Raw genomic sequence first — 26,474 nt, 5'->3', positions numbered from 1 at the left:
CTCAGTTCTGGTGCCTGCAATTTAAGAAGGATATTGATAAAATGGAGAGGATTCAGAGAAGAGCCTTACAGTGAGAGATTCGAGATATCTATTTAGCTTAACAAAAAAGAAGGTTTATGGGCAACTTGATCAGTCAATGAGGATCAAATATTTGATAAAGGTCTCTCTTCAGTCTTGGAGAGAGAGGTATAACAAGATCTAATGGCTGGAAGATGAAGCTAGAGAAATTCACACTGGAAATGTGTAAATTTTTAACAGTGAGGTTAGTTAACAATTGGAACCATTTGCCAAGGGTCATGGTTGATTCTCTATCACTGGCAATTTTAAAATCAGAACTGGATGTTTTTCTAAAAGATGTGCTCTAGTTTAAACAGGAATTATTTGGGGGAATTATTTCTTTGGTGTCTGTTATACAGGGGAGGTCAGACTAGATGATCCCCGTGGTCCCTTCTGGCCTTGGAAGCTATGAGTCGTTCCATTGACTTCAGTAGGACTATAATGTGCAGAAGTGCCTGCAGCATCAGGGACTAAAATGATTTTTTTATTAAAAATTTAGTGGCATATAATCAAAACAAAACGGATTTAGTGTTAAACAGTGTGAGGTTATTTAGACTTTCAATAGATTAACAAAGTTGTGAACTTTTTATGCAAAAAAATTTCAAAAATTGGAGCCTGAAAGTAAGTTCCTAAACTCATAATTAGGTATTTAGGAACACAAGTCCCATAGACTCACTTGCAAAATCTGATTGAGGAAATATAGCCTGGTCAAAGCATTTCAGCTTTCTTGATTTGTGGAAGTTCAATATATTGGAAGGTGGGGTTGATTGCAAATGTAGTTTTGGCTATTTGTTTATAAATATTGTGTGTTAGAATTTGCAGTGTTCACACAGTAAATATGTTACTTATGCCTTGGACTTTTTTATTTTGGGATAGAAAATCATTTTAAGTGCGAAACTTCTTAGTAGAAGTTGTCCATGTGTAAAATCTGAAATTCTAACAACTAGAAAACTAATTAAAGAAATACATAAAAAATCCATTTTAGCAATTTAAGACTAGAAAATAGGAGGAAAGTAAAGAACTAGCCATATGCAAATTAATAATCTGCTTTAAGTGAAAAAATAATTTAAATAAAACTCTTCTATCTTAAAAAAAAAATCACAATTTTTATTCACCATGATAAGTAGGCAAAATGCAGAAGTACATTGCTCATTATTGAGACAATTATAATTGGCAGAATAAAATGTTTCGTATTAAGAAAAGGAGTACTTGTGGCACCTTAGAGACTAACCAATTTATTTTTTTTGTATTGATATTAACTTTATTTTTGTCCATGGCAAATTACCTCACAAATGTTGCTAAAGGTTTCTTATGTATTGTGTTACTATGTTTATAGAAGTCAAGAATCTAGGTTATTGATTTGAGCCATTAATTGTTCTCAAGTTTTCCCACAATGATCTCCCAATGCACCTCAATCCTGACCTCTCACTTGCTCCTAGTGCAGTCTTGGACACTTTTTGAGTAGATTCTACTGGCTCTTTTCAGCTTTTTTATTTTTATTTTACCTGATGTGCAAAACTGTGTACAAGGATAGTGCTACCAAAATTGCTCTTCTTTGTGATCCGGATCTCCAGAGGTGAAAGGCTAGTACACAGACTGACACCATAAAATGTTAACTTTGATCCATAAGAGAGGTGAGGCCATAGTTAAGGTTCCAAAACAGAGGGAGATGTGGGTTAGGACTGTACTGGATTGTAGAGTTACCAGGTGTCTGGTTTTTGACTGGAACACCAGGTCAAAAAGGGACCCTGGCAGCTCCGGTCAGTACTGCTGACTGAGCCGTAAAAGCCTGGGCACAGTTGGGGTCTGGGGCTAAGGCAGGTTCTCTGCCTGTCGTAGCTCCCTGTGGGTCACAGAAGCAGCCGCCAGATCCTTGTGGACCCTAGGCGCATGTGCAGCCAGGGAGGCTCCATGTGCTGCCCCCACCCCAAATGCTGTCTCCACAGCTCCAGTTGGCCAGGAACCACAACCAATGGGAGCTGCAGGGGCGGCACCTGTGGGTGCGAGGGCAGCATGCAGAGCCCCCCTGGCCACCCATGCGCCATGGGGCTGCAGGGACTTGGTGGCCGCTTCCTGGGAACGTACAGCGCGGTAAGCGCCCCTGGGACCCTGCACCCTAACTCCCTGCCTGAGCCGCCTCCTGCACCACAACCCCCTGCCCAAGCCTGGATTCCCTTCCTGCACCAAACTCCCTCTTGGAGCCCCCCCATACTCCAACCCCCTGTCCCAGCCCAGAGCTCCCCCCTTCACCCCAAACCCCTTATCCTCACCCCAGAGCCTGCACCCTTAACCGGAGCCTGCACCCTCTCCCCCACTCTGAACCCCTTGGCCCCAGTCTGGAGCTCCCTCCTGCACCCCAAACCCCTTATTTCTGGCTCCACCCAGAGCCCACACCCCCAGCCCAGAGCCCATACCCCCTTCCTGCACCCCAATCCCCTGCCCCAGCTCGGTGAAAGTGAGTGAGGGTGGGGGAGAGCAAGCGACGGAGGGAGGGAGGATGGAGTGAGCGGGGGCAAGGCCTCGGGGAAGGGGTTTTTGGTTTTGTGCGATTAGAAAGTTGGCAACCCTACTGGATTGGCAGACCCTTATTGGGCAGCTTGAACACATGCCTATATTTTGCCTGGCTTTAGTTTTTCACTTTCCCGAGTACCAAATTCGTCCATAAATATAATGGTGGTGATAGTAGGGGAGAACGAAGACTATTTATTTTTATGGTATGGAGGTATCTGTCTGGGACATAAGTGAAAAATTCAAGTTTTAGAAATTTATGAACAGTAACTTTCCCCCCTTATGCTTATCTCCTGGATTCCTCAAGGTGGCAATCTTGCATCAGACTTAGTGGATGATTCTTCCTGGCAGCGCATCTTCCTGTATGTGCTAGCTTTATGATAGCAACAAATGCTTGCTTGAAATACTGCAGACTATATTGTTGGCAGCTATGAAAATGCTGAATCCTTTACATTGTGTTAGGTCCACATTGATTTTTGTATGATATTCAGACTGGAACATTGTGGAAAGTGGGCACATCTCTCTTTTGAAAGTGAGCTGATTTTTTTGAGGGGTGGGGTGCAGCTAGAAGGCTCTAGACTGGAAAACGTGTCTCTGCTGAGTTTATTCACGTAAGCATTTTAGTAGATTATGGTGTGTGAAGATCTGTTCGCTTGTCTGTTAAAATCGGCTGATGGGAGAATATAACAGAAGACTTTCATTTATAGACTTCGTAGACTTTGGTTAAAGATTTCTGTGCAGTCAAAACTATTAAATCCTATGCTGTTGCACACATGAATTGCAATGGAACATTGACCTACACTGCTTTTGGGTTTCATGGTCTAACTTAAATGGAAAGCTCATTAATTTTTTTATATTAAATCTCCCAGTCTAGTTAGTAAAAACCCTGGATTATGGCACAGTTGATTTGGTACATTCTGTATTCTTTACAAGTTTTATTCTGCATCTGCAGAGAAAAGGATATTAAAATACAGCTTTTTTTCTAATTTTTAGTAGTGTTTTCTTTCATAAACATACAGTGCTGGCCATGTGTTAACTATAGTGGTCCCATCAAGCAACAGTTACTCTTAGTTAAAGCTTCAAGAAAGCCTCCATTATAACCCTCTCTTTTCCCTAACCCATTAATTTTGAAAAATTAATGTTTTGGCTGAAACTGTGTAGACTGTGTGTGATCCTTCTTTGCCCACACATGGGTGGAGAGAGAGGCAAGAAACACAGCTTTCTCCCACCCTCAGTTTTGTCCTGCTCAGGTTGCAATGTCGGGCCACTCTCAGTAGCCCCAGGATGCATGGACTGCTTGCTTCTGTTGCTCCTTGGGGAGCATGATGCTGAAAAGGTGGGAGGGAAGAAGTAGAGGCATGGCTGTCTGTGGAGTATGGATAGGTGCCTCGGGGTATTCTGGGCCATCCCAACAGCATGTGCAAAATGTGGATCTGACTGCCTGCAGGGAGTGGCCTGCGGAAAGATCTTTGCCTGCAGTACAATTCCTAAGTGTTTCTGGGGTGGTGCATCTCCACACACCTCCCTTTACCCAGCATTTGTAGCTAACCGTCACAGACTATCCCTAAACCTGGGAAGAGAGGAAGGTTTTGATTTAATAAAGCTGAGAGTTTAAGTGGTACGGGGAATATTTAGTAGATGACTTTGTAGAGTTGTGAAGTGCTCATTTCAGAAGAGATGTGTTGCATAGAGTTATGGAAGTACGCACAGGAGACTTGCCAAGGCTGCAGCCCTCTCTTGTGGAGTTCCTAAGTTCTGCAGGGCTGCATCTGCACTTCATGGATCAAGGAACATAACAGGCTCTGCTTGTGTGCCCTGAAATAGCTCTGGGTTATATTTCTGGTAAATCTTGGAAATCAAATTTTTAAAACAGAGAAAAGAGTTTTAGTTCATTGTTAAAGCTGCATAATTAAAAATTGAAGAAAGTCAAGAAATGTAAAAATTCGAATTAAAATAGAATGTTAATTTGGCCTTGTAGTGGTTGCTAGTTCTGTTTTTCTTAAACAAAGAGCTTAATGTTATTGTTTGTCTTTAAGTGTATACCATAAACATACAGCATTTGTAGTATGGCTGAATTTACTGACTTTTTGTGGAGTTTTAACTATCCAGCTGTAACATTGCATTATTTTTATTATTCAGTCTATGAAGATGGGAGAGCAATACAGCGGTGCATAGACAATCCAGGAAGTTTTTGGAAAGCGTAGGGGACAATTTCCTGGTGCAAGTGCTAGAGGAGCCAACTGGGGGGGGAGCTTTTCTTGACCTGCTGCTCACAAACCGGGAAGAATTAGTAGGGGAAGCAAAAGTGGATGGGAATCTGGGAGGCAGTGACCATGAGTTGGTTGAGTTCAGGATCCTGACACAGGGAAGAAAGGTAAGCAGCAGGATACGGACCCTGGACTTCAGGAAAGCAGACTTGGACTCCCTCAGGAAACGGATGGGTAGGATCCCCTGGGGGACTAACATGAAGGGGAAAGGAGTCCAGGAGAGCTGGCTATATTTCAAGGAATCCCTGTTGAGGTTACAGGGACAAACCATCCCGATGTGTCGAAAGAATAGTAAATATGGCAGGCGACCAGCTTGGCTTAACGGTGAAATCCTAGCGGATCTTAAACATAAAAAAGAAGCTTACAAGAAGTGGAAGGTTGGTCATATGACCAGGGAAGAGTATAAAAATATTGCTCGGCCATGTAGGAATGAAATCAGGAGGGCCAAATCGCACCTGGAGCTGCAGCTAGCAAGAGATGTTAAGAGTAACAAGAAGGGTTTCTTCAGGTATGTTGGCAACAAGAAGAAAGCCAAGGAAAGTGTGGGCCCCTTAATGAATGAGGGAGGCAACCTAGTGACAGAGGATGTGGAAAAAGCTAATGTACTCAATGCTTTTTTTGCCTCTGTCTTCACTAACAAGGTCAGCTCCCAGACTGCTGCGCTGGGCATCACAAAATGGGGAATAGATGGCCAGCCCTCTGTGGAGAAAGAGGTGGTTAGGGACTATTTAGAAAAGCTGGACGTGCACAAGTCCATGGGGCTGGACATCCGAGAGTGCTAAAGGAACTGGCGGCTGTGATTGCAGAGCCATTGGCCATTATCTTTGAAAACTCGTGGCGAACGGGGGAAGTCCCGGATGACTGGAAAAAGGCTAATGTAGTGCCAATCTGTAAAAAAGGGAAGGAGGAGGATCCTGGGAACTACAGGCCAGTCAGCCTCACTTCAGTCCCCGGAAAAATCATGGAGCAGGTCCTCAAAGAATCAATCCTGAAGCACTTACATGAGAGGAAAGTGATTAGGAACAGTCAGCATGGATTCACTAAGGGAAGGTCATGCCTGACTAATCTAATCACCTTCTATGATGAGATTACTGGTTCTGTGGATGAAGGGAAAGCAGTGGATGTATTGTTTCTTGACTTTAGCAAAGCTTTTGACACGGTCTCCCACAGTATTCTTGTCAGCAAGTTAAGGAAGTATGGGCTGGATGAATGCACTATAAGGTGGGTAGAAAGTTGGCTAGATTGTTGGGCTCAACGGGTAGTGATCAATGGCTTCATGTCTAGTTGGCAGCCGGTGTCAAGTGGAGTGCCCCAGGGGTTGGTCCTGTGGCCGGTTTTGTTCAATATCTTCATAAATGATCTGGAGGATGGTGTGGATTGCACTCTCAGCAAATTTGCGGATGATACTAAACTGGGAGGAGTGGTAGATACGCTGGAGGGCAGGGATAGTATACAGAGGGCCCTAGACAAATTGGAGGATTGGGCCAAAAGAAATCTGATGAGGTTCAATACGGAGGATGGAAGAACCCAGTGCACAGCTACAGACTAGGGACCGAATGGCTAGGCAGCAGTTCTGCGGAAAAGGACCTAGGGGTGACAGTGGACGAGAAGCTGGATAAGAGTCAGCAGTGTGCCCTTGTTGCCAAGAAGGCCACTGGCGTTTTGGGATGTATAAGTAGGGGCATAGTGAGCAGATCGAGGGACGTGATCGTTCCCTTCTGTTCAACATTGGTGAGGCCTCATCTGGAGTACTGTGTCCAGTTTTGGGCCCCACACTACAAGAAGGATGTGGATAAATTGGAGAGAGTCCAGCGAAGGGCAACAAAAATGATTAGGGGTGTGGAACACATGAGTTATGAGGAGAGGCTGAGGGAGCTGGGATTGTTTAGCCTGCAGAAGAGAAGAATGAGGGGGGATTTGATAGCTGCTTTCAACTACCTGAGAGGTGGTTCCAGAGAGGATGGTTCTAGACTATTCTCAGTGGTGGAAGAGGACAGGACAAGGAGTAATGGTCTCAAGTTGCAGTGGGGGAGGTTTAGATTGGATATTAGGAAAAACTTTTTCACTAGGAGGGTGGTGAAACACTGGAATGCGTTGCCTAGGGAGGTGGTGGAATCTCCTTCCTTAGAAGTTTTTAAGGTCAGGCTTGACAAAGCCCTGGCTGGGATGATTTAATTGGGGATTGGTCCTGCTTTTGAGCAGGGGGTTGGACTAGATGACCTCCTGAGGTCCCTTCCAACCCTGATATTCTATGATGGTTAGTGAAACTTTATGCAGCTTAGTTGATTGTAAAATTAGACTTTACATTTAAACTGTATGAACACATAACTGTCCTACCTGTGTTCAGAGCCAAATTCTTCATTCAGATACGTGTGTTGTTCCCATTTCAGCTCAGCCGGAGCTGGGCATATCATCACATGTAAGAAGTGACCTTTATGTACAATGTGTATATCTTGATGTATAACACAAGATGGGGAAGCTTTAAAGGAAGAGAAAGAGTTGAAATTTCTGCATAACTGGTAGTAACTGGGGAAATTTAATTACCCAGACATCAGTTGGAAAAGTAATTTGGCAAAACACAAAATTTCCAGTAAGTTCTTAGGACAGCTTTTTGTTTCAGAAAGTGGAAGAACCAGGGGGAGCTGTCATTTTTAGACTTGATTCTGACCAGCAGGGAGGAATTGGATGTGAAGCTGAAAGTGGGAAGGCAGTTGAGGTGAAAGTGACCATGGAGTCATAGATTTCATGATCCTAAGGAAAGGAAAGCGTGAGAGCAACAGAATAAGGAAAATAGACTTCAAAAAAGCAGAGTTTAACAAATTCAGAGAACTGGCAGATAAAGTCTCATGGGAAGAAGAAGAAAGAAGCAGGAACATGGCGCTCTCGGGGAGGAGGCGGGGCTGGGGCAGGGATTTGGGAAAGGAGTTGGAATAGGGGCAGGGAGGGGGCAGAGTTGGAGTGAGGACTTTAGGGAAGGGGTTGGAATGGGGGGGGGTGGGGGAAGAGAGGGGAACGAGCACCCTGGGGAAAGAGGGGAAGTTGGTGGCTATGCTCCATGAAGAGCTTTTTAATGACCTGAAAATCAAAAAGGAATCCTACAAAAAATGGAAACATTGACAAATTGCTAAGGAGGAGTACAGAAGAATAGCACAAGCATGTAGGGACAAAATCAGAAAGGCTAAGAGACAAAATGAGTTAGTCCTAGCAAGGAACATAAAGAACCTTTTTTAAATTGTCTTTTAAATACATTAGGAGCAAGGAGGAAGTGAAGGTCTTCTACTTAGTGGGGAAGGAGAGCTAATAACTGATGGCATCAAGAAGGATGAGTTTTGGGGTCCTTTTGAGTTCTTTATAGTAGGTGGTGTCCAGAGACTTGTCTGTCGGCCTCACTGTCAGTCATCATAATTAAGGACTACAATAGTGCCCCCTTTGTTAACTGGTTTGATCACTATCTGAGGTTTGGATTTCAGGGACTGTATAGCTGTCCTCTCAGTGGTAGAGAGATTGTGGTGGAAGTATTTTTTATTGAGGATTTCAGTGTCCATTTTTTACCTCCTGAAACAATCAGTGTAATCATCCAGTGTGTGGTTTCATCCACTGAGGCATGTCCGGTCAGACGATTCTTTTTTCTTATGTCTGTCAGTGGGATGTGGTAGTTGTGGGTGGTATCATCTTTGTTGTGAAAAATTCTTTGAGGTGGAGTCAGTGGAAGAATTTTCCTAGGTTTCCACATGTTCATATGATACCCAGTTCTATGATGGGACAGAAGTTCAGTCTCTTGGAGAGTACAGATCCTTCAGTAGTCTTGATGGGTTGATGATGATGTGGTGTCATGTAACAGCCATGTGGAAGGTCATGGTATAGTGGTTTCTCCTGGAGGTGGTGTTCTGTTGGTTGTAGAGTTGTTTTAATTGGTTCCACTTTGATTTTTTTTTTTGCCAGTGGTACATATTTTTTAGCACCACTCTAATTTCATTTTCATGAAAACTTTCTTAGCAATAAGGAATGAGAAGGTAGAAAAAGCATAAAACGTGAGAAACATAATTGTTTCTATGCTGTTAGTCCTAATAGGTGAAATCTTCCACAGATGTTTGTGGATAGGGAGATAATCTTTTACGTCTAAATTACAAGTTCGAATCCAGTTGATTTTGGTAGTAACTGAAAGTCCTTATCTACCTGCTGTGCCTGTTTGGCTTATGCAGAGCTGGACCATTTACAAGTAGATGGGCTTCAATGTCAAGGGGATTACAATACACTTTTTTTTCTGATCTTTTGTCTGGTATATTTAGACAGTAAGCTTTTGGGAGAGGGACTCTCTCTTAGTGTGCGTGTGTGTGTGTGTACAGATCCTAGCACATCTTGACTAGGGCCTCTAGGTATTATGATAATACAAATAATTAATATTAGAATATTTTCTATTACACATTATTTGGTCTAAGAGTAACTTATTTTATTTTCAACTCTCCTTAGCTTTAGCTGTATCTCAAACACTTATGTATGTTCTTAACTTTACTCACTTGAATTGTTCTGTTGAATTCAACAGGACTACTCACCTACTTAATTTAAGCATTAGTGTAAGTGTTTGCAGGATCAGGGCCTTTGTTTTTTGCTGTACTTTAAAAGAGAGAAATGATAGCAATATATACTGACCAGCAGGAGCCAATCTTGAAATGCATGTTGGTAGTTAGACCTCTTAATAATAAATGAAATCTTGTGCACTTCTCTAGAACAGTGGTTCTCAACCAGGGGTATGTGTACCCCTGGAGGTATGCAAAGGTCTTCCACAGGGTACATCAACTCATCTAGCTACTTGCCTTGTTTTACAACAGGCTACATAAAAAGCACTAGCGAAGTACGTACAAACTAAAATTTCATACAGACAATGACATGTTTATACTACGCTGTCATAAATATAAAGGGAAGGGTAACCATCTTTCTGTATACAGTGCTATAAAATCCCTCCTGGCCAGAGGCAAAACCCTTTCACCTGTAAAGGGTTAAGAAGCTAAGGTAACCTCACTGGCACCTGACCCAAAATGACCAATGAGGGGACAAGATACTTTCAAATCTGGAGGGGGGGAGCAAAGGTTTTGGGCTGTCTGTGTGATGCTTTTGCTGTGAAGAGATCAGGAGTGTAAACCTTACAACTCCTGTAAAGTTAGTAAGTAATCTAGCTAGAAAATGCGTTAGATTTTCTTTTGTTTAATGGCTTGTAAAATAAGCTGTGCTGGAGGGAATGCATATTGCTGTTTTTGTGTCTTTTTCTAATTTAAGGTTTTGCCTAGAGGGATTCTCTGTGTTTTGAATCTGATTACCCTGTAAGGTATTTACCATCCTGATTTTACAGAGGTGATTCTTTTACCGTTTCTTTAAATAAAATTCTTCTTTTAAGAACCTGATTGATTTTTCATTGTTCTTAAGATCCAAGGGTTTGGGTCTGTGTTCACCTGTACCAATTGGAGAGGATTATTATCAAGCCTTCCCCAGGAAAGGGGGTATAAGGTTTGGGGGGATATTTTGGGGGAAGACGTCTCCAAGTGGTCTCTTTCCCTCTTCTTTGTTTAAAACGCATGGTGGTGGCAGCATACTGTTCAAGAACAAGGCAAAGTTTGTACCTTGGGGAAGTTTTTAACCTAAGCTGGTAAGAATAAGCTTAGGGGGTCTTTCATGCAGGTCCCCACATCTGTACCCTAGACTTCAGAGTAGGGAAGGAACCTTGACATGGTGGCAGAGTGGTGGGATCATTTTGAACCAGGATCATTTTGAAACAGAAGCACAGCAGGATTTTAAAAGGACAGTTTTTTTTTTTTCCTTTTGGGCTGCTTGGAAGCAGGTTTTAAGCTGAAAGCAGTTAGAGTTTATTCTGTCTCTTTGCCTGGGGACAGAGCATCTCCATAACAAAAGGATTTTTCTGTACGCTTAGAACAGCTGTCAGAGACAAAAGCGTATTGGGTTACAGCACAGCAAAATTTTACAAGACAGGTTTTTTTTTTCTTTCTTTCTAACTCTTGGGAATAGCTAGGTTAAAAACAGAGGGGCTAGGATGACAGAAAGCAAGACCAAACAGACGCTGGAGTTAGCCAGACTGGAAGTCAAAGAAAAAGAAATGGAGGCTGCCCACCAGAGAGCTATGGAGGCAGAGAAAGCCCAGGAGGCTGCCCACAGGAGAGCTATGGAGGCAAAGGAAAAAGAAATGGAGGAGAAGGAAAAAGAGAGGAAGTATGCACTGGAGATAGAGAAGGCAAAGGCTCAGCAGAATATACCGGATAACCCTAAAAATCTTTCCCCAACAATCCACAAATGGGAGCGACTATATCCACAGTATGATGAATCCAGTGATATTGCTGAATATTTTCTCACCTTTGAGAGACTGCGTGCATGGGGGTCTGTGTGTTGCCCTGGCCACACCTCCAGGCACCGCCCCACACAGCTCCCACTGGCTGGGAACGGGCAACTGCGGCCAATGGGAGCTTCAGGGGAGGTACATGGAGGAGCGGCCAGGGCAACACACAGACCCCTGTGCCCTCCCTCCGCCAGGTCCTGGCTGCTTCCCGGATCAGCACAGGGGCAAGGCAGGCAGGGAGGGAGCCTGCCCTGCCCCTGGTGTGCGCTGGGCCGGAGCTGCTCTAGGTAAACGTTGGGGGGGGCTGCGGGAAGCTGGAGGGGGGGCCGCAGAAAATACGCATGTGAGAGACCCCTGGGTTAAAGACACAGGCACTGGGAGTCAGAGGCCATGGTGAATGTTTTGGTTCCTTAATGAGGGTTGTGAACTGTAACATTAAACTGTGGAGCCCCCACATCTAGAGCCTTTGAAGTATTTGACTGAAAGGAGCTCCTTAAAGAAGGGGCCGTTGAAGTTGGTTTGTTACCAGGGTGAGTGGAAAGTATCGAAAACCTGACCAGATTCAAAGGGTTGTATACGCTTGTATGAAAAATCAAGCTTAAAAGTGTTGTCCAGAAAGCTTTCATAGGAATGTGTTTTTGAACTTTTTGTCTTCTGTTTTGTGCATCTTTCCAACTAATTTAATGTAAGCATTTAAGAGCGGGCACTATCCCAGCAAGTCAGTAGCAGTGCAGCATATTTCCATTTGTCTGAAACAATCTGGAATCCAAGTTCAGTTCTTCACTTCTTGAATTTACATTATTGTGGAGGTATCATACTCAACCTGTGTGTGGGAGAGAATGCCTTGAATTACTTCCAAATGCTATGTAAAGGAGGGAAGTATCCCACTAGCCAGAGTCTCAGTGTAGAGAGGTGTTTGGATCTAGAGAGAGTCTTGTGCAGCTGTACTCAGATGGAAGTATGTAGTTTCATTAAATTTGGAGGAATGGGGGGGTGGAGGGGTGATAGGAACATATCATCTCCTTTTCTCACCCTAAAGAGAGGACTATTGAAGTCCAAAATATTCTTCAGATAATTAACTACTTAACAGCATACGTATTCAGTACTACAGGATTTTAGTATTTTGGTCTGATTTGCTGTTAAAGTTGATATTTTCCAAGTTTTTTGCTTGAGGTAACTAATGTGTCATTCCATATCTTTATGAAAATATGCTTATGATATGAATATGACATAACTGAGATATACCTTATGCAAGATGGCTCATGAGAGAGATAATTTGATTTATTAAATGCGATTATCCAATCTGTATGCCTGTATCATTTTTGTATCTGAAGTTAGGAATATTGTCAATGTATCTGTATTTCAACTATGCTACTTTGGGTGACGCCCACTGCTAACACTTCAGGTACAGCAATGGAAAAGCCAAACAGGGTGGACGGCCCATCAGCGAGGACAATGGACTGTGAAAAGCTTGGCCTTCCTGTGGACGCTCCATACTGCCACTGACTCATGGACGCTGTGATCCTACAGAGTCGGGTGGTCTTGTCACCTGATACTAAAGCATTACCTGTGACTTCTTGTAACTTTCCACTGTGGGGGGTGGTGGTGGTGGTCAAGTCTGGGAAACAAAGGATTGCTGCCTTATGTAAATCCTACTTAAGGGTGGAGAGGAAGGCAAACAAGACTCCTCCTCTCCATGGCCTGTCTGCCCAAGAAGAAAGACTGCAAAGGGGAAGGCAAGTGGGGAGTCCAGACTGAGACAGGGGTCAGGTCTGAAAAGAAATATAACTGGAACTCTGAACCACAGAAACTTTGCAAACTGCCTGCAACAATATTAGGGTGAGAAATACTATTTGTAACCAATTTCTTTAGCGAAATTAGCTTGGTTTGCGTGTTAGATTTCATTTGCTTAGTAATCTGCTTTGACCTGTTTGTTACCCCTTTTACCACTTAAAATCTGCCTTTTATAGTTCATAAAATTTGTTTTGTTTATTATTAAACCCAGTTTCTGTAATTTCTAACTGGGGGAGGGGAGCAAGAAGTGTGCATACCTCTCTCCACATTGAGGGGAGGGTGTGAATTTCATAATATATCTTTGGGTCTGTACTCCAAAGTACATCTGAGTGCTGGAGCAAGTCCCTTAAACTGAGTCTTCCCAGAGCTGATCTGCAGCTGGGTGTGGCTCTGCCTGTGTGTGTTAGAGGAGGCTTTAATAGCCTGGCTCAGCAAGACAGGTTAAAGGGGACCCATGCTGGCAGAACAGGTAGACTTGGTGGTATCTCAGCACATCAGGTGGCTTCCCAAGGGGTCCAACTCATCACGTTAACCTCATGAAAAAAGAACGTGAAGTACTCGTGGCACCTTAAAGACTAATACATTTGTTAGTCTCTAAAATGCCACAAGTACTCATTCTTTTTGCTGATACAGACTAACACGGCTGCCACTCTGAAACCATTAACCTCATGGTTATTTTTGAAAAAAATCATCTTTTGTGAAAGGATCCAATTGTTCATCACTAATAGTTTAGGGGCCACTTGTGCAACCCTTACGCTTGTGAATATTCTCGTTGATTTCAAGTAGCGTGCTCACACTGAAGCCACTCAGTGCAGCAACTGTCCCTTAGGATATGCTAGTTTAGCAAAGTAAGAGTGAATCTGAGGGCATGTCTACACTTAGCTGGGATTGACGCTGCTGCAATCAAAGCACCGGGGGGCAATTTAGCAGGTCTAGTGAAGACCCGCTAAATGACTGCAGATCTCTCTCCTTTGGACCCTGGTACTCTACCGGAACGAGAAGAGTAAGGTAAATGATTTAATGGGGGATGGGTTCTGCTTTTGAGCAGGGGGTTGGACTAGATGACCTCCTGAGGTCCCTTCCAACCCTGATATTCTATGATTCTATGAAATTGATGGGAGAACATTTCCCATCAACACAGTGCAGTGTAGACACCTCAGTAAGTTGACCTAAGCTACTTTGACTCCAGCTATGTTGTTCACATATCTGGAGTTGCATAACTTAGGTCGACTTACCCAGGTTGTGTAGACAAGGCCTCCAACTCTGCTGAGATTTGTTACTTTCTAACCTTCCATCTCCTTTTTTAATACCTGAATTGCTTCATCGACTCTACATTCCAGACACACAATTCTGTAACCCAAGCAACAGTATGGGTGCTTGACTTATATTGCAGCGTTTTCAATGTACAAGGTGTGTATATACTAGCCTTAACACAGAACCTTTTGCACACTGACCACATTTTCTGTTCTGTAATGTAGATGTTTAGCTATTAAAATTCAGTATTTAACCTTTCTCTAACAAAATATAAATGAGCAATTGTTCTGCGGTTTACTGCGAGAAAGATTTTACAATTGAGGGCTAGATTATGACTTAATGTTCTTTCTGGAGTAAGGGACGGCACATTGTTACACTAGCTAACCTTGGAGCAGCCCAGGCGAGAGATTGTGGGGAAAGCACTGAGTTTGGTAGGTCCCTACTGAATTTATATGCTATGCCTTTCACCCTTCAAATCCCTATGTTACCACCCTTACCAGACCATAATTTTGCCCGATCATACATTGTAAAAGTATTGAATGAAAAGGATGCATTGTAAGATCTATTTTAATGCTTTAGTTGTATCTGATAATTTAGTTTTTGTCTCCCCTCTCCCCCCCACAGGTGCTGGTAAAACACCATCATTAGGAGGAGGATTCCATGTCAATTTGGGAAAGGAATCACGAGCACAGACTCTCCAGAATGGTACTTGCAAACTTTAGTCTTGTTATTGTATGATTTTTAGCTCAACATAAATGCGATTGATGTTTAATTTTTAGTTTTGAATGTGACCTCAAACCCTAGAGTAACTATTTTCTGTAGAGTAGACAAGTCTGTAATTCTCCCTCCTGCTGATTTTACATTGTTCTCTTGTTGGATTATTATAAATCTGCCTTCTGAGATCATATAGTTGGACAAATGACAATGGCACTTGACAGTATTTTAAAAGGGCTTTTTCAAGGTTGGAAGGTCCACTGTACTTTTTATTAGCAGATAGCTTACTGTACCTTTTTATCTTATCAATTTGCGAAGTTCTTAAGTGCTTTATGCACATTTATTTCCGAGCATAAGTGTTCCTCTGCTTTTATTTTCATACCGTTTTAAAATAAGACTATTCAAATATACCTACAATAAAAAACTGTAATTGGGGAGGAGAGAGAGAGGAAGAAGAAATTAATTTCAAGCTTCCAAAGAGGGTATTAATAAGGTATAAGGGAAAAGGTGTATAGAAACGTAAAATCACAGCGTTTGCATGGTATACATTTTAATGTTGTTTATATAATTGAAAATGACCCTTTGAATTTTTTAATCAGTGAAAGAGGTTTTTGTTTAGAAATTGAATAATCTTCCAGATTTAGATGTTATTACTTTTTATCCGCAGATATACATTGCCATTTGTTGGCTAATCAACAGTGTTACCTTATGTTCTTGAGGTGACAGCTGATTGATTTTTTTGTCACATTAAAGACTCTCAAAAGGTGATGTGATTAACCGGGAGATGTAGGTGGGCTTCCATCAATATCTTACCAATTATCCTAATTTCTTAGAGTATTTTAAAATAAATGATGTTTTTCCTCAGTAGAGGCTTTTACACACAACTCTAGAAAAGGAAATCTTGGTTTCCAAAATTGTGCCTGCATACAAACAGGAAGGATAACACTGATCTGCACAAATACATAATTGTAGAATAATTGACATAGAGCTAGATTATGTTACCCTTATTCATGCTGAATGGTACCATACACCATGTTGTGGGCCTACCAGTGGAGTAAAGTGCTACTCAGTGTGAGCAACAATATCAGAATCTGGCCCAAAGTTACATGGTCACCTCATGAGACTTTGAAAATTCTATCAATAAGAGAATTTTTGTTAGTGAAGTTTAATTACGTGAAGGAATGAACCTTAACTAAAAATTAATTTTGGACAGATATTTAAGTTTTAAACAAAGTGGCTGTTATGTACAACGACTATCTACTTCACAATATTTGTAACATTAACTTCAGAAAAGTAAAATACTGAAAAAAATATTACTCTTTGAATATACTAGCCTCCTCTTTTTCGGGAGTCCTTAGAACCTAGAAAGTACTTTCTATTTTTCAGTTACTCTCTGAGGCTGTGTGTTGTGCTGAGCAGAACTGGATGTTGCTCTCTGGAATTTGACAATGTAACTCCTGAATTGTATGAAGGGTTTGCTTGAAAATAATGCTGAGCATCCTCCACCCTAGGAGTTGTGTATATATTGGCCACTTGTTTGACGAACCTCTTTACTATAAGTAGGGTCCTACCAAATTCACGGTCCATTTTGGTCAATTACACGGTCATAGGATTTTAAAAATAGTAAATGTAATTATTTCAGCTATTTAAATCTGAAATGTCATGGTGTTGTAATTGTAGGGGTCCTGATCCAAAAAGGAGTGGGCGGGGGGTGTCACAAGGTTATTGTGGTGGAGGGGTTGCAGTGCTGTTACTCTTACTTCTGTGTCGCTGCTGACAGGTGGGCAGTTGGAGAGCGGTGGCTCCTGGCCAGGAGCCCAGCTCTGAAGGCGGAGCTGCCGCCAGCAGCAGCACAGAAGTAAGGATCGAATGGTATGGTGTTGTCACCCTTACTTCTGTGCCGCTGCCTGTAGAGCGGGGCCTTCCGTCAGCAGCCGCCGCTCTGAAGGCAGCAGCACAGAAATAAGGGTGGCATGGTATGGTATTTTGCCACCCTTACTTCTGCGCTCCTGCTGGCAGGGCACAGCCTTAAGAGCTGGGTGCCTGGCCAACAGCTGCCTTTTCCCTGCCGCCCAGCTCTGAAGGCAGCGCAGAAGTAAGGGTGGCAATACCGTGACCTCCATAAAATAACCTTGTGACACCCCCCCCTTGGATCAGGACCCCCAATTTGAGAAACGTTGGTCTCCCCTGTGAAATCTGTATAGTATAGGGTAAAAGCGCACAAAAGACTGGATTTCATGGGGGAGAGACCACGTTTCATGGTCTGTGACATGTTTTTCATGGCCGTGTATTTGGTAGGGCCCTAACTATGATCCTCCCTGTTTTGTGCTACTTCAGAGTTCCAGTCTTGCACCAAGTAATTATAGTTACCTAAACTGAAACTTTCTTTCAAATAGTTTTACAACAGTCAATATTTTACTCTGGAGACTGCATTCATCTGAGGTTATCCATGGTATCCTTACCTCCACTCCATCACGTGTATCCTCCTTTATTCAAGAAAAAGGAATTTGGACTCAAATCTCTGTAGCAAGTTTGCATCTGGCTAGTTGCCAATCTGTCTTAGAAACTCCTTCTCAGTGTACACAGCAGTGTGCTTGCTAAGACACTGCAAGAACAGTCTGTAGTCCACATACAGGTATCCTGGTTGGTAAGGCCCTTCTTTTTGCTTCTGCATAGGGAGGAGGTTGGCTGGTATATTTTGAGTTTTACAGGGTCCATAATGACAAACTGAGCTATGGGAGCAAAGTTATAAAATCTCTGTCAGCATGTGCCCTTCGTCATGATTTTATCATTACATCTATAGTTATAGTATAGTGGCCTAATTATTTACATTACCTTGCATTTTTTAAAGAAAAGTGTGGTGAATGTTCATCGCCTAGAAAATATGAAGTCATTGGTACATGACTTTTTTTTTTTTAAAGCAGTGTTCTTGTCCTTGGGTGGTGTAGTTTAATTTGAAAAAGAAATATTAAATAGATATGTAGTAATTGAGTTGTGCACTCATCCCATAAAATTTGCATTTGTGAAGTTTATCTAGTTGCAAATGGACTGGTGAAATAAGCTGAGTTTGCTACAGAGGCATGAATTTTTTCTTTAATTATTTCAAATACCTTCTAGGAGATGGATTTGTTCCTTCACACTGATGTTTCTCCATTCATGGATATGTACTGCTGTTTTTAATAGTATAAATACTCAATTTTTTCTTTCCGGTTGTGCTCTGTAAGAGTGCTGCCAGAGAAAAGATGAGTCCATGGGAAGCAGAGACAGGTTGTGGAACTCAAGGAATCCTGAAGGTTGTCACCTAATGTATTCTAGAGCAGCTAGGAAGAATATGACTGAGGCTGTGTGTAGTCTGAGAATTCTGGCATGGCTGTCAATAAGCCTACTCTTGCAGAAATACTGTATGTTTTACATAATGTAGGGGAAGATCCAGCAATAGGACAACAGTCTGCTAAAAACAGAAACTGCTGGACCAAATTCATCTTTGCGGTAATTTCACTGTTTTCACTGTTTTCCAAAGGGTCAACTTTGGCCAACTATATCTAATTTAATCACTTCGTATAGTGGTCAGAATGGGCCAAACTAGTAGCAAAATATAAATTGCTATGCACTCTGGCTATCATTTGTGTAAGTGTTGTGATTATAGACTGTTCTGAACTTGGTAAAAAGTAGTTTTTCATTTAAATACCTGCATGTAGCAACTGATAGCTCCCAAATGGAAGAACAAAGGAGTGAAATATCAAACACATGCTAGTTAGCAGTTCTGGGCTTTTCCTGCAATATTTTTCGGTTTGTTTGTTTTATATAGCTTCCAAACAAAGGTCTCAGGCCTGAAAAGTTTAGACTCAGTTGTGGGGTGGATTTGATTTAAATCACTAGTCAGGAAGACTCGATTTAATCATGGTTTTCTACATAAAAGTGCATTCTTGTTGGTTGTTATAACCTTAATACATATTCTTCACAACTCAGAGATAGATGTAGATTTCATTTTTAGAAGGTACACACTATACATTTTTAAACAGTGATTTATTTTGAAAACTTTTCAGATTAGTTGTACAGCTATATCAGAAAATGAATGATTGTTTGGTTATTTCATTTACCAAAGGTAATTGAAGCAGATATTTATGAAGTCATTGGGAGGTGAACTATCTCCAGTTCAACAGGTTAATCATTAATATTTGGAGGATTTTCTTGCCGGGCTGTATTAGGAGGAGAACATCACCAGACAGACATTTAAATTGTTTTATTTAACTAAAACAACGTTATGTATTCTGGATTTTTCTCTGCAACAACAAACATATAATATTTTAACAAAACAAGCACGTGTCCCTTGCTTTTCACATTTATCTCCAGACTTCTTCTCCTTGTCCAGATCTATTCCGCCTGCAACAATCTTCTATTCATTGAACTTTTTGAAACTTTGCACTTTTAGAGAGAGGTGAGGGATTGACTCTGTGTACACAAATTTTTAGAGGGACAGTAGAGTTGAGAGGTCTGTCATTTCTCACCTCTCTAGATATATTTATTTATTTATTTTTTTAAAAAAAAACCCCCCCCCCCATGTTAACAAGCATGTTACCTCTGGAGACAAATCCACAGTTTGAGAACTGCAAAACTAAGCATCTCTGATGGTATCTTCTAGACTGAGCACTGAGTTCCATTGGGTAGATAGAAAGATTAACCTAAATAATCTTTCCAGAAGCCTGTGGAACCCCATAAGATTGGGTTCCTAATCCATGAATTGTTGGAACTCATTTACAAAACTTTTCTTAACATTAAATGAATATATTGTCTCATACTATAGAATTTATAATCCCTATTCCATGATGAGATATATTTGAGCTATAATGTATCTTAATTAAAAACTATCTTTAGATGCTTTTTAAGGAAAAAACTATTTTATCAAAATAATCCTATTTAAATAAAAAAAAAATCTGATTTTATTTATTTTTTAAAACAGTCATTGATTTTTATCCACCCTGCTCAGTTGTATGTACAGTAGGCAGAGTTAATGTCCCACATCGTTTGTGCCTTAGCTGCTTGTTTTCTTGCTATTTTTAACAGAAGTTCATAGTGGTTCATATCTTCTGGCTGTTTTTGATGAACCTGTGTTTATTTACCCAGGAAGTAGCTTTAGTTATAAAACTTGAGACCTATTTAAATTTGCTAAAATATTATGATAGATGTGATATTCATTGCCTTTGTCAATATCTGCATACCAGAGCTTCATTTATAATATACTGTACTTTGCTAATGAACTTAATACTCAGTTACAGAAGATCAACAAATAAGAATGTATATCCTTTCTTATTGGTACTCAGGACCTCAAAAGTCTGTTTTGTTCAAATCTGAGATTTATTTTCCAAATCTGCACATCTGTGAGGCGAGAATTGTATCTCAGCTTTCGATTAATGGATTTTACGTTGGAAGAAATGAAGCCACTTAAATGGTGCCATTACCCGCCAAACATGAATAAGAGCTAGAAATAAAGTATTAATATAATTGCAGTCCACTTAATTAAACTGGATCAAAAGTATTCTAATTTGAGGGGGGGACCCATCAATAAGGTTTTCTTTTTATAAAAAGACAGTGATGTCTTCGTCTGCTGAACTTCTTTAAATCCATTTTGTGTTGGATGGATTTTATAGGTACTTACTTACAATAATGAAATTCAGGACTCTTGTCTCTTTAAATTTCATTTTGAAACACTACACTAGATTATGTAATCTCTCTAAATAGCTGGTTTATTCTTGTTTCCTTGCAGGCAATCTGCTCTTGCTATATCCATATCAGATTCAAGAAGAAATTATTTCCAACTATGTCTGTGAGCACTGATGCTTTCATACAGTCTTCAGTGGTTAGAAAGGAGGGGAAATGGGAAAGGTGGTCAATAGCATAATTATGTCTTTAGATACTTTTAATCTAGGCATAGATACTTGAGTTTGGGTAAACTGAAGTTTGAGGATTGTAGCTATGTACAATTTAATATTTAATGTAACTTCCGGGCTATTGAAATGTATTTTTACTCCTTTCTTTAAGACAATGATTGTTCTGCTTATTCCTGTTATGAATATTAATGTAGGTAATAGGTTTTTTTTATATTCATGGCTAAACAATAAGGAACTTTTGAAGAAGTTCTCTGAATGCATGTTTGTCTCTCTTCTTTTGTACTTGCAAACTTACTGTTTTGCCATCACTGGTGTCTTGGTACACCTTGTTTATCTTAAGCATTTATAGAGAGCTCTTCCCTTTACCAGTATCACTGGTAGACTGCTGTGGATGAAGAAATGGGTTAAAAGGAATAGAAATAAAGGACACTTACTTTAGTTAACAAAAATACAAACAATGATAGCAGAAGATATGCCATCTCCCTCCCTTTTTCTCCTTCTGTCATTGACTTAGAGCTTTCTCATATGATTTCCTCCTGTCTCTATGATCAGTCTTTTAGCCTCTCATTTGATGGGTTGGCCCATTCTCTCTCTTGGGGTGATCTTATCTTTTTACTGTTTCCCAATCTGCTTTCCTCCAGTGAGTTACTGCTCCATTCCAGTCCTGCATCAGTGTCACTATCTTTTGACCTCTCTACCTGGGTATCTCATCATTACATGGCCGAACCAGAACTGCTTAGTAGCTCTGCTGGCTCGCCCTGTTTACTCTAGCAAGTTTAGGCTCCCTTTCCTCTCCTTCAAGGCCCATCACAACTCTTCAAGGCCCATCTGTTGCTCGTTGTTGCCCTACTGTCCCTGCTAAACCAGTGACACCAGCCTTAACCAGCTTCTTGCACAAGCATAACTACATCTTCTTCTATGCAACCCCTTGTGTATGGAACTCAACCAGGTGAACTGATTGGAAGGGTCACTGCCCTTTCTTTCAGAACCTTCTTGAAGAATCACTTGTCGTTTTTTTTTTTTTAAAGACTTTGAAGAACAGCATCTAAATACATTATTCCAAACTGTAGCTCTGTAGAATGGAGCTCCCAGTCTGGTAGGAGAGCCAGATAACGGGGATGCACAATAACCGTGAACCCAGAAGAAACTGTCACTGGAACAGATGGACACTGGAACACTAAGGTAAGAAGGCTCAGAGGAGTAAACAGGGAATGGCATAGAGTAAAGAAGGAGTAGTGAATTAAGAAAGTACCCATTTGATAAACCAGCATCTTCTCTGGATAATCTTAGAAATACTTTCCCGTCTAATTTTCCCCCCTGCTTTTATCATTGTCAAACTTACTTTAAAACTTTTTTTGCGAGATTAAATGTTGGTTGGTTTGAATATTCTAAGAAAGAAAAAGATGCTCAATTGGCACAACTACTCCAATTTGTATGGGATTTCTGCAGTGATACTTGACTCAGACATACTTTCAGATCATTCTGCACGCTGATTGGTCCCATAACTTTTTAACGCAGAGAACTAGGATATCTTGATATGTCAAGTCAAAAAGATTTACGTCTGCTGGAGATAATTTGACCGCTATGTTGTGCAAGGGAGAGGGATTGCCCTCTCACTAGTATTCCCCTAAACTCTGCACTCAGTCACACCCACCTACTCTCTTGAGATCCCAAAATAAGATTTGCTTCATAATACATCTGGTGGCCTGTGATATACAGGAGGTCAGATGAGATGATCTGGTGCTCCCTTCTGTCCTTAAATTCTGACATAATTTCTCCTTTTTTTGTTTTGTTTTTTGTTTGCTCAGCAGGGAAATAGTTAAAATGAGGCCGTTCACATCTGTCAGAGCTATTGTTTTAGGCTCTATGTAGGCTTAAGCAGACATCTCTGTTGGTTTACACTTTGTTCATATTTTGAAGATTCTTTGCTGCTATAAGGTTTATACTTACTTAAAAAAATAAAATCTGAAGACTGTGATGCAGTCTCAAAAAAAAAAAAATACTGGTTTGCTGAGCCAGTGTGAGCTGGCCCAGTTTTGACCCCTGAATTGAAGGAATTGACCTTTGAATTTGACCCCTGAATTGAAGGAACCATTGACAATTCTTTCCTTTTACTCTTTATTCTCTCCTACTACCTCTTTATTCTCTCTTAGCTCGTTATTTGGCTAGAGTAAGATAACAATTGCCTCAGGGAAACACCAATCTTATTTGCCTTCCAAGAAAGAAGCTAAAGGGTGAGCTGATTCTAAAGTACTTGCTTGTGAACGTTCTTACATAAAAACACCAAAGTTCAGGTTCCTTTACAAAATCTTCTCTTTTAACCTAAAACATATTTGTCTCCATATGATCCAAAACTTAGACTAGAACAATATGTATCACATTTTGAGGAATTCATTGACAGTAAATCTCTTTCAAAAAATGGCTTGTAGGTAAATGGAACTTGTGTCTCAGGAAGATCCTTTATATCAAAATAGTATACCTGGTGGGCTAACACTTCAAAAAAAAAACACAAAACAAACAAACAAACAGCAATTTTATACAGTACCATTTAAAGTCAGATGAATTTAGACTTGATTATCCATAAGCCTGATTCTCTTCATAGTTTTATACCCTGCCAGAAAGTAGGTAACTGCACATAATCCCTCTTCCCTCTCTCCCCCACAAAAATAATCTCTTGTGCTTGTAATCTGTATTTTGTAACAAGCACCTAAAATAAAATAATTTTAGTTTTGAAGGGAAAGATTTGTTGAGTGAGTTCAAAAAATAACTTTAACGTACATTGCTATATCATCTTAAATTCTGTGTCTCCCCAGCTTGATCTTGTTATGCAAATAAAAATACATGTTTAACACTATTCACATAACTCACTCTAATGTACTGTGGGTAGTAAATTGTTTCTAGTCAATCAAATGTTTCTGCTCTATCATAGGTTTTATATCCAAGCTGAATGCAATGGTACTTTCTTGTATAATGAGAAAATCATTACTACTTTAAACCATAAAGCAGTTTTTAAGTCTAGCCAAACTCCCATTAAATTGATAGCATTTTCCCTTTAGATTATTAGATGAGCACCATGTGTGTTGGCAAATTACTAATAGCAAATGGACTTGGATGAAACTGTACTTAAAAGAACAGTTCACATTTACAGTCTGAGTAGTTTAATGTTAAGTCATGTACTGCATACAGAGTGCTTAAAATATCCACTTGTTTTATGCAGTGAACTATTATTCAGGTTGGCCATATTATAAGAGATCCTCTAACACATCCTAATGGCTTATGAGCAGACATAGCTCGTGAAGAAGCACTTGTTCAGTTTAACTGTAATGTGCTGCAGGGCATGATGATCATCCATAAGCATTTATTTAATATGTGTTTGAGATGTGACCGGTGACTTCACAGGCAATGTAACTCATAATTTCTGTGAGAAAAATCTCATCTATATGTACAACATTTTTTGCAGCCCCTACTTCCTCACTGGACACATTGAAAATGTACTCTGTTCACTTCACTGAATGAGCTTGAGACATTTTAGCAGGATGGTGTAAGGATGCTTTCACTGGGTTACATCCTACCACGCCCATGGGCATGTACTGGCCAAAGGCCACTAATACAAGACTAGTGTGATTCTGCTGCATGGAGGAGGACATGGGGAGTGTACGCAGTGGGTTTCACATTATACCTCTGAAGCGTGTAAACTCTGTTGGGCCCTTTCAGTGGTAGCATGCAAAGGATTTTTGGGGATGGATGGGGCCATAGATCTTCGACTATACATGTCAAATACATGGGCTTGCTGGATATGGGTGATGTATCTGCTGCAGAAACTGCAGAGTGACTCACCCCTTTAAGGGGAGATGGGACCTGCCACACCTGTCCCATAATGAATTGCTTCCCAGCCTGAGTGGGTAGGACTAAATCGGGTCAGATGATCGCTTAATGGTCGGCTGGGCCTTTGTTGGACTGCGATTGCTCTGGGGGTTGGAACCAGAGCAAATAGAAGGCTGCTGTGGAATATCCTGAGCCTGCAGGAGGCCTGGTACTCAAGAGCAGCAGTCCTGGAGGCCCAGTGCGTTATACCGGAGCAAGGGAAGGATGCAAGGAACAGAGCCCAGCAGAGAAAGAGTGCTCTATCCCAGAGCCTGAAAGACTCTCAAAGGGTCTGGGAACAGGGCCTAGAGGGCAGAAGATCCTTTTTGTTTGTTTGGGACATTTTAGCTGGATTTTTCTACCCTAGATGGGGTTAACTTTATCATTTGGCATTGATGTGTGAAGTAGAGGAAGCCAACTTTGTGGAGGGAAACTGAGGCAGGCAATGCCAGCCACACTACGCTTGGCCAGCAAGGCAGCCATGCCCTATCACACTGCAGTAGTGACTGTAGAGCAGGGATTCTTACAACAAATTTTTTGGTGTCCTCAGAGTGTGGCCACCAACTCTTGCTGATGGACAACAGAGGCCAGGCGCGATGGATGGGGGGCCCCCGCCACCACATGTTTGGAGGGGTGGGTTGCTGGTGGCTGCACTGACACTTCTTCCTCAAATACTTAATTAACTTTAGGAAAAACAAATAAATATACATGTATATCAGTGGTCTCCAACTTTTTTACACACAAGATCACTTTTTGAATTTAAGTGCAAACCAAGCTCTACCCCGTCCCTTCCCCGAGGCCCCGTCCAGCTCCCTCCATCCCCCCTCGTGCCGTCGCTCACTCTTCCCCACCCTCACTCACGTTCACTGGGCTCGGGCAAGGGTCGGGGTGCACGAGAGGGTGAGGGTTGCAAGCTCTGGAAGGGAGTTTGGGTGCAGGAGGGGGCTCTGGGCTGGGGCAGTGCTGGGTTGCAGGAGGGAGTGCAGGCTCAAGGAGGGGGCTCAGGGCTGGGGCAGGATGCTGGGATGCAGGAGAGGGTTCGGGGTGCTGTCTCCGGGAGGGGGCTGAGGGTTGGGGTGAGGGCTCCAGCCGGGCAGCATTTACCTTGGGTGGCTCCTGGTCAGTGGTACAGCAGGGCTAAGGCAGGTTCCCTGCCTGCCCTGGCCCCACACGGCTCCCAGAAGCAGCCAGTATGCCCCTGCTTCCCTGAGGGGGGCACATGTCTTTGTGCGCTGCAGCTCCCATTGGCCATAGTTCCCTGTTCCCAGCCAATGGGAGCTGCAGGGGCTTGGTCTTGCGTCTGGGGCTGGGAATTGGCACCCATGGCCAGCACCTGCCGGAACCTAGGGTTGACATCCAGGAGCAGTGCCTGGGGTCAGCGGCCAGGGCTGGGGGTCGGAGCGCACGGCTGGGGGTTGGCTGCTGCCAGGGTTTGAGGATGGCGCTTTGGGTCTGCACCTGTTGCCACATGGCCAGGGCTAGGGGTCAGCATCCAGAGCCAGCACCCCTGGGCCCAACGCCAGCACCGGAGATCTGCACCCAGGGCCGGCAGCTGCTGGAGCTCAGGGTCATGGCCTAGGGCTGGCACCTGTGGTCAGTGACTAGGGCTTGGGGTCGGAGCACGCAGATGGATCAGTGCTGCGGCCAGTGGCCATCGGCGGGATTGGGGGGTCAGTGCCACACGGCCAGAGCCAGGGATTGGAGCCCCCTGCTGCGTGGCCAGGGTTTGGCGGCTGGAGCAGTAGTCTGCAGCCAGGCTCCCTAAGTCCCTACCGCCCAACCACC

At 42.1% G+C, this 26,474-nt stretch overlaps 1 protein-coding gene across 2 annotated transcripts in view; it reads left to right on the top strand.

The window, feature by feature from the left end:
• Nucleotides 1-26,474, top strand: part of BRF1 (BRF1 general transcription factor IIIB subunit) — a 231,604-nt gene that overhangs the window by 12,793 nt on the left and 192,337 nt on the right. For both annotated transcript variants that reach the window (XM_048853602.2, XM_048853603.2), the window contains exon 2: nucleotides 14,848-14,928. In XM_048853602.2, the coding sequence (XP_048709559.1) occupies nucleotides 14,848-14,928 (81 nt within the window). The remainder of the gene's footprint in view (nucleotides 1-14,847; nucleotides 14,929-26,474) is intronic.

This window comes from Caretta caretta, chromosome 6, assembly GCF_965140235.1.
Source record: "Caretta caretta isolate rCarCar2 chromosome 6, rCarCar1.hap1, whole genome shotgun sequence".
Lineage (NCBI taxonomy): Eukaryota > Metazoa > Chordata > Testudines > Cheloniidae > Caretta > Caretta caretta.
The sequence above is the reverse complement of the archived record's forward strand: the minus strand, read 5'-3'. Positions and strand labels throughout refer to the sequence as shown.